This window comes from Erigeron canadensis, chromosome 1 (genome assembly GCF_010389155.1).
Source record: "Erigeron canadensis isolate Cc75 chromosome 1, C_canadensis_v1, whole genome shotgun sequence".
Taxonomy (NCBI): domain Eukaryota; kingdom Viridiplantae; phylum Streptophyta; class Magnoliopsida; order Asterales; family Asteraceae; genus Erigeron; species Erigeron canadensis.
This window is the reverse complement of record NC_057761.1, coordinates 1,381,394-1,390,935: the sequence shown is the minus strand read 5'-3', so window position 1 is coordinate 1,390,935 and position 9,542 is coordinate 1,381,394. Positions and strand designations below refer to the sequence as shown.

The window sequence follows — 9,542 nt, the reverse complement described above, 5'->3', positions numbered from 1 at the left end:
GAAACATCATTCGAAAAATTATTTATTATTATTTTTCATATATTATAGATAAATCTTTATAAATGTTCATCATTATATTTATAATAATTAATCACCATCTTTATAATAAATAAAGAAAGATTACTTTGATCTTATTATATGAATTATTATGTTATTTGATTCATTGTTTCAATATTTACCTATGTTATATCAATAACATACAAACATCCTTTGACTATTTTTCTGTTTTAAAATTTAAATTATATACTGTTTGGAACCGAATTAATTAGCTTAAATATAGAAATTGGGATTTATGTTAATAACCATGTATCTCGCTCATCTTAACTTTTCATTTTGCCATCATTACATAAATAGTAGATTTTTATTCACAAGTGAGGAATTATCGGCTCTCATAATCTCATATGATTATGTAAAAAGATCTAATTTTGTTTGTGGTGGGCATTCGGTGTGCCCAGGCTAGCACTTGGTGCACCGTATAGGCATCATTGATTCAAGGGTAGGTTGTAGTTGCAAAGCCGATAGACACCATCTACTTTTGGTTTTGATCTTTCCACAATATAAAAGACTTATCTCCTTTCAATTTATGAGTCATAATCTTAAAATACTTTTCATCTTTATATACTACTTTAACATATTCACTTCATATGTTTATAATATATAATTTATAAATTAATTGAAAACGTGTATCTATTAACTTTTAAAATAATATATCCTCTCCAGAACACTCAAAGAAATCCATAACTAGTCACTTGATTTAAGACCAAGTGGTTAAAAAAATAACTACATTATTAATTTCGTATATTATTCGGTTCCGTTACCGGTATCATACCGCCGCTACAACTATCGCCACAACATAATGCAATATTTTTTTAGTAATCAAATGATAGGCATGAAGTTATACGATATATAATATCCATTCATATAGAATAAGTTATGGTATTAAATAAAATTGAAATATAGAATAAGTTATGGTATTAAATAAAATTGAAACACATAAGACATTACATGTTTTTTTGAAAATTAGTTTCTCATAGAGTCATAGTAGCTGATTCTCATTCAAAATTTAATTTATGATAAATTTTGAAAGAGATTTTTATCAATAAAAAATCTATATGGTTTGATAATGGTTAAGTATTACAACATTATAATCTTATATACAACATGTTACACCATTATAAAGCCAATGATAACTAGTCTAACTAGTTAGAATCATTTTCGATTTTACTTTAGGTTTTGAGTTTGATCATTAGATATGACAAACTTTGAGGTCTTTTGTTTGTACTAAATGTTAAAAAAAAGAAATTATAAAACTTTGAAACTAAACCGTTGAAATAAACAAAAGAAAAATAAAATATTTTTATGAAGTATATACAACCCAAAGCAAAAGCCCATATATTAAAACTTATTACTAACCCATTTATACTAATCATAAGAAAGAGCCCAATATGTATAAGTATAACCCTAACCATATAAAATCCACTCTCCCCACATTTCACCACAAACCCTAATTCCAAACCACCAGCAGCAGCAGCCAGAGAGCAAACATGCAGATCTTCGTGAAAACCCTAACGGGGAAGACGATAACCCTAGAGGTTGAGTCTTCCGATACCATCGATAACGTCAAGGCCAAGATCCAAGACAAGGAAGGCATCCCACCCGACCAGCAGCGCCTCATCTTCGCCGGCAAGCAGCTCGAAGACGGCCGCACCCTCGCCGACTACAACATCCAGAAGGAGTCCACTCTCCATCTCGTCCTCCGTCTTCGTGGCGGCGCAAAGAAGAGGAAGAAGAAGACGTACACCAAGCCAAAGAAGATCAAGCACAAGCACAGGAAGGTCAAGCTCAGCGTCTTGCAGTTCTACAAGGTCGATGATTCCGGCAAGGTTCAGAGGCTGAGGAAGGAGTGCCCCAACGCCGAGTGCGGTGCTGGAACGTTCATGGCCAACCACTTTGATCGTCACTACTGCGGCAAGTGCGGCCTCACTTACGTCTATCAGAAGGCTTGAGGTTGTTGCCCTTTTTTCAATGTTTATTCTGGGTTATATATTTATTTGAACTCTTTGGTGTCTTGTATTGTGACTTTTGCTACCTATAACTAGGCTTTTCTGCACACGTTTTTACGACTCTAGAACTCAGTTATCGTAAGCACACATGTTATAGGCTTATAGCTACTAGCAAAGTTCACTGAAATTAGCCACGTGTAAGCACTTAGAATGAATACTATATCATTATTGTTAAATGTCTGTGGAATGATATTCGTGACTCAGGAGCAGCATATCCATAGGTTTACATAACTTTGGTTGGAACATGGCTTTTATAATCAGTCGCGCCGTAGTGCCAACTCGAAGTCAGATTATTTTGTGTTGAAGTTTTGATTATAATAGGCAAAGTTAGAAAACAGTACCACAATCAAAATAGGAGTCAAGTAGAATATTTGAAGACTGTATGTGACCATTGTTTCAGCATTGCGAAGAAATGGTAGACTCCTTATGTGTAGGCGCCAAGAAAGTGGTTGCAAGTAAGAACCTTCTGTTTTGCTTATAGAATGTTAAATTGATACTAGTAAGATTAAATTTTGGAGGTGATTAATTAAGATGCTTTGTTGGGTAATCAGTTAAAACAGGTTTAGGTTAAGCAGGGTCTACTTTTGTAGCGATCGAAATGCACATTGTTGAGTTGACTCACATTCCATTTGATATTCATAGATGATTTGTACAACTGTACAAGCTTATCATTACATAAACACTATTAGTATGATAATACTGACGCATAATAGAACTTTTGAGCAAACTAATTTAGGAGGTCGTATACTTGTATGCATTTCTCCCATTTGAACCATTAACCTGTTAGCTAATTTTTTTTGTTCTTTGGCCCATTATAGCTTGATATGGTTACTTGTTGAAAGTGGGATTGCATTGTTTTGTTTCAAGTGTTAAGCTGTTGTGATAGTATGTTTAGTGAATGGAGTTTTCCAGTATAATTCTAGCTTATCATAGGGCATTTGTTTTTGTGTTGCTACTGTTGTTGACACGGGTTTTATTTGTAAATGCGCAGAGGTGAAGGAAAGCAGATCATTTTGGACGTCACTATTGCAGCAAATGTGGTTTTACTCATGTTTTTACCATAAGGCTTAATTTTTGTGTAATCTAGATGACTGTTTTTGATATTCTGAGGAATGTGGCTACTTTTTAATACCCAAATGGTGATGATGTTTCTACTGATTTGCTAAATTTGAATGCTTTTATTAGTTTACTTCTGCATTTGTTTCTGATTATCTATAAATTAGGGTTATAGCATTTTGGTTTAGATTGTCTAGGTATGGCAATTATTATGTTGCTATAGATGATGCCTAATGGTTATCTTTATTTTCATAGAATTTGAGATTTGTGGATTAAAAAAAAACTATCCAGATGTGAGCTGTGTGAGGAATTAAGCCAGACTTTCTTAGGGGTTATCTTGGGTTAAAAATCGGCCAGAATCAATTTGAAAACCGAATATACAATAGAATTGATCTGTAAAGCCGTCCTAGAAAACTGGTTCGTGGTAGGGCAAGCTTCTTTGCTGTGTTTGGTCTGATAATAAAGTCTTTAAACTCGAAGATAGTTGGAGTCTAATGGTTGCTCCTTTTTAGTGGTACTGCCTTTCCTGTTCGTAAAAGGGGCATTGTTTGCACTGCTTTGTTGACTCTACTATTGCACATGCTGTGCATTATTATCTTTTTTATTTATGTTTTTATTAACACGTCTATTTCTTGAATTTCATCAACTACGTTATCTGAAAGAAACCAACAAACTTAAACTGTTCTATTTGTAAGGTAACTATTATTAACACACTCAAACTCCCACAATTGAGTGGCGGCCCAAGAATACGATGGTTACTTGCGCGAAATTAAAACTAGTCCATTCGTTCCAACGATTGCTTAGAACACAGCAGACATGTCATGGTTCTACTGATTCTTGCAAATTACATATCTGTTTCATATCTTCCAAGTCTACTCACGAGTTTAAAGGAATTTTTCCTATCAGGAACGTTATATGGCTACTATGCTTTCTATGTGAATAAGAAGTCATTATTTTAGTGGTAAGTTTTCTTCCTACATGAACATTCCAAAATGAAAATTTAGGCCTGAAATCCTCTCTATAGATGATTATCTTTTGCTTGAGTTGAATTTGTTGAGATTCGAATCTCATTTAGAAATGTATCACGGCATTATCACATAACGCAATTTATAACTTGCAGCACACTATTAATTAATCACGAAACAGTAAACATTACCAAAGAGAATGACTAGTTGTAGTTAACACTTCATAAAGTATGTGCACATATGTAAGGATACATTGAAATGTATGAATATAATGTAAAACTTAGCAGCAGAAATATCATAACCTGATCTGATTCAAAGAATGGAATTTTGGCAATTACTCCAAGTAATGTGTAAGTAAATAAACCCAAATCCAAATAAAAAAGTTCAAACACATATGCGAGTATGTGACATAACACGAAGCAAAGGTTTTTCAAAATCAAAATGAATTAGATTGTGTTTTGTTGAACTCCAAATCTCTCATTATTCAAAGTGCATATCTCTTCGTCCGATTCAGAGTTGTTACGAACCTCTCTTTCAGGCATCTACATAAATCCAACAATGTATCTGTTAAGAAAAACATCCAATTAAGTAAAATATACTTGTCCTTGAGCATTAGCTTAATGGTTGAAATATCATCCGTTTATTCATGAGGTTTTGAGTTCAAGCCTTAGGAAGGACATAAGGAGGTCCCTTTATGAAGGCTTGGCTTGGGTATACCCATGTTCAAGCCTGAAGGAGCAACGTTTACCCCTATTGATCGTCGTGCCTTCAGGCGGATTAGTCGGGGTTTTTCCCCCATCGGGTATTTGAAATAGACATTTCTACTTCGAGGGAGCTCTTCAGCGCGGACCTGGTTAAGACAACATATACTAGACCTTCCGCTGTCGAATCGCGACATGAATTTTTGAGCGAAATTAACCTTTCAAAAAAAGTAAAATATACTTGTACAATGATTCACCAAATGTTATAAACAATAATAAAATGGAAAGTGATTAATCAACCTAATTCATATGTCTAAAAATCAAGCTAAAACCTTAAGAATTTGACATGTGGATTCACTAATTCTCTTTCCAAATCTTGCCCCCTGATTTTTTCACATGTCATCATCCTATGATTAGGTTGATTTTTAGGCATATAAATTAGGTTAATTTATCATTATCCTTTTTTTTGTAAGTATTGCCCTAGTTTATATATAAAACTAGATAGTTTTACCAACAAGGAATTAGCCTAGTGGTAAGGCAAACACTTGATGACCTTAAGGTCTCAAGTTCAATCCTCGTTGGGGACAAAAAATAATTCCTTTAAGGTACCCGTTACCAATGAAGCCTAGACTCATATGTGAAATTTAAATACGCGGGTTCGATCCTCCGGGGTGCCCAGATCATGTGGAGATTAGGATGAAGGTATTTTACCGGCATCATATGGCTCATACGGGGTGGGTCGATGGGTATCCAATTGTGATACCGGGGCTAGGGTTCCCTCCAGTACCCTTTTTTTTTTTTTTTTAAATTAGATAGTTTTGTATCAGGGTAGATTGTAGGTTATGGCATACTACAAAGTCAATATGCATTTTCATTTGCAGTACTCATGAGTCATCCCGTAACGTAACCACATTTTCGTTTAAGCCATCGGCATGTGACTAGATTTAATATTTTGCCCAGGTTAAACGCTATGTTGAAGGGATCCTAAGCTATTATCTGGTCATTAATCATGGTGCTTTAGTGCTGTTTTCTTTCATGAGTAATTTCTTTCTATTCCGGGATTATATCAGGAGGTCTTCTGCCATATCATGAAAAACCATAAGCATTTCATATGTATATATGGTTCTTGATTGTGATGTCACAAGCAGTCTGCTCTATATGGTTTGGTTTAGTTTGATGGTAATGTATTTTATTTTACAGACTTCTTATCTTTCCTTCCGTAAAGCCTATCAAACTAGAGTCTGAAAGGGTTTATTTCCAGTATCTACTGATCAGCAAAAAAAGGTATGCTAGTCTCCTTATATCAAGTAAGCAATTAATCCAATGGTCAAGATTAAAACATCAACTTTTAATCTTAGCCATAGGATTTAATCCAATGGTTGAAGTTATTCCAATTGGTTATGTATCGCACGGATTATTTCTTGTGGTTATAACCATTAACAAAGGTACCGATTTAATCATGTAGGCCTTGTTTGACTTTGTTAATTACTTACTGAACTATTGTGTCTGCACTAACTAATCTATCCAACAGGGCAACAGGGGCTGGCAAAAAGAGGAGAGGATTATGAAGTCAAGACGGCACGTGTTGAACTCGCAGAGAGAATGGAAAAGTTGGGCATTACCTTATGCGTGTTATTTTTGGTCATGCTCATTGGTGTCTTGCAAATATGTTAAATAACCTGGTCTGCAAATGGTACATCAGTATAGTTATAGATCGATCCATGAGGACCATGACAACCCAGGATATCGTTATATGGCTACAAAGAGCTCATGGCGAGTGTGGAAACATAGAAATATTTATTACTCCGTATATCATGTACAATTTCTAACATCAATGTTATTTACAAAATTTCAATAGCACTTCATCCGGCACTTGTAATATCTACTGTCAAGTTATGTTGGATTGTGCGAAGGCTTTTGGCACTGGTTTTTAGTGGTCCAAGCATATATTGTCTTTACGACCAACGAATTTCCGTGGATAACAATAATTATAGCCTTAGATATAGAGACCGAAACCTGTGCAGCCTCAATGCAGGATCTCTTGATACTGTAGTAAAAAGTCAAATAAAAAAAGAGTGAGTGCTAAGCCCACCATACCAATTGTCAAAAAGAAATAATTGAATGGCCAAGAGGGATGATAGAGACGTAGATACTTCAAAGGGTGATGATAAGTTCGCAACATGTTTTTGCTATATAGAACAATTACTGCTTTAGAAAGTTTTACAAATCAACCTTTCTCAAACTCTTTATTGCCTCCCCCTTATACAGGTATGCAAAACTCGGTGTGACCCGAGACAATTGAGCTACATTTGGGTCGGTTGTCTGTTTAAAGGTGTTATTAAAATGAGTAAGGATTCCTTCACATAACTTATATCACAACCTTTTAATTAAAATCAAAGGTTGAGATTTATTAATCATTATAAAATCTTAACCATTGATTTTAAATCAATGGTCAAGATCTTCTCAACTTTATTTTTTAAGTTGAGATAACTTGAAGGCATCTCTACAATATTAAAATATATTTTTGTTTTGATTTCTATGTTCCAAAACTATTTTAATATGTTTTAAAATTAAGATACGTTGTTTAATTAAGTGCCTTCTTTGGTCTCATAGCTATCGGCATGTTAGAGTTCCTCGCTCGGGTTCGAGTCTATGTCCATTAAGTTTTCTTCCATGTTAATTATATGATTAACAAAACTTATTTTCCCCAAAAGTACAATTTGTTATCTCCGGCCAATCATTGGGTGAAACAAATTATAAAAGCAATAATATAAATTAGGGATTAATTTGGATGACCAATGTACTTAACAAACTGGAATATTGATATGTATCACCTACAAACTTGTAAATTGTGTACATGGTTGACCAAAATAACTTGTTATAGCCGGTTACACTTTACATAGCTAATGTGGCGGCTCAGCTGATAATGATGTGACAACTTACGTGTTAAATTTACCTTTTTTTACATGGTTGCCCGGTTTATTTTTTATTGATGTGTATCACGCACAAACTTATAAATATAGATATTAGGTGTGTATTTTACATGATTAACCAAAATATTTTTTAATAATATGAATATTAGGTGTGTATTATACTGATTGGGTCTTAATATAGCTAACATTCTTTATCAAATACAAACGTCGTCTCATCTTTATTAAACCAACCACCACCGAATGAAACAAACGTGGTTCGCTCTTTCATCCGGGTCATGATTCATTAAATAAAAATGAGACCACAGTTGTATTTTGTGAAAAATGTATAATTTCTTAGAATTCATGTCATCAGTATAATACAGATTTGATATTCATATTATTAATTTTAATGATAAGAAAAGCACTTTAACCTAATCTATCAAACTATAACAGGTACTAATCATATTTAGGGCTGTAAACGGTTCGGTTCGGTTAGCTAGAAATTTCAAACCGTTTTTCGGGTTTTGGTTCGGTTCGGTTCGGTTAGTTAGAAATTTTGAACCGATAATTTCGGTTACCCGAAAAAGTTGGTTAATTTCGGTTAACCATTTATTAAAATTATGCTAATATAAAGTTTAAATTTTCAAATATAATAGTCAATTTACATTGTATTAATTAATTTTTCTATGTATAATAGTATTTAACTATATTAATATTTTGCTTTATAAATAAATATACATTACATCTAATTTTGAATTAATTTTTTCTAACTATGCAATGCAAGTTTCTATTTAAAAGTATCATAATTTATTACTTAAAATGTCTTCTATATAATATTACTAATATTTTTTTATAGATATTTTAAACAAAGCTAACTTTTCTTAAAAAGAGTATATATATAATAAAATTACTTAGAATATCCAAAACTAATCATAGATTGTGAAAAAAAATTAGTAAAACTGTTAATATTTTAGGCAACAAATAAAAAAATTTAGCTAAATAGTTATGTAAATGATGTATTCATGTAATACATATATGTGTAAATACACATATATATGATTATATGTAGGTATACATCCAAATTCGGTTCGATTCGGTTAACCGCTGGTAATGAATATTGAAAACCGTAACCGAACCGTTACACATCGGTTTTTTGTTTTCGGTTTTTGGTTTTTTTGGTTTCAAATCACGCGGTTCGAATCGGTTTTGGGGTTCATTTCTTACACCCCTAATCATATCTATATTCTAACTAAGAACATCTGAGCAAATTGTTATGTTACAGTGTAACTTTAAATGGTATCATAACACTACCTTTCAATTAAATCTTGACTTTAACAAAATACATTTAAAATTTTTTTTTTTTTCTTTTTATCAATTTAGAACTACCAATTATTTGGACAGGGCTAGAAGATTATAAATATGTTGCAATCTAATGTTACTTTTACTTTACAAATCATTGCATTAGTTGAATTGTTATTTTCATAATTTGATGTATTGAAAACACAAATTATATAGATTTGATTATACTATTTTGGTTATGAAGTTTTAATTACTTGAGGTGGGTTGAACTCGGATTTATTAACCTCTAAATTGCAATAATACAAAGTTTGAGCAGCCAGTACAGACAAAAGTTTCTGAATATTCAATCCCAGTTAATACAAACTGAATTTATATGAAGTAGAGGCGGCAAAATGGGTGGTCTCCGTTGTGGGTTTAGTACAGATACAGATGACATTGCATATCATCTCCACTTGTTCAATATTATACTCAGCAGCCGTACACTTTATCTTTGTATAAATACAAGCATTCATATCTTTTATATTTCACCAATTATATTAAGTCACA

At 32.9% G+C, this 9,542-nt stretch overlaps 1 protein-coding gene across 1 annotated transcript; it reads left to right on the top strand.

Moving 5' to 3' along the window:
- The first annotated feature begins 1,486 nt into the window (after positions 1 to 1,486).
- Positions 1,487 to 3,252, top strand: LOC122580941 (ubiquitin-40S ribosomal protein S27a). The gene is made up of 2 exons (XM_043753091.1): positions 1,487 to 2,007; positions 3,055 to 3,252. The coding sequence occupies exon 1, from the start codon at positions 1,545 to 1,547 to the stop codon at positions 2,004 to 2,006; it is 462 nt and encodes a 153-aa protein (XP_043609026.1). The 5' UTR covers positions 1,487 to 1,544; the 3' UTR covers position 2,007; positions 3,055 to 3,252.
- The last annotated feature ends 6,290 nt before the right edge of the window (positions 3,253 to 9,542 follow it).

Coding starts and splice junctions, on each gene's coding strand:
- LOC122580941 (XM_043753091.1), top strand. CDS start 1,545: ATGCAGATCTTCGTGAAAACCCTAACGGGGAAGACGATAACCCTAGAG.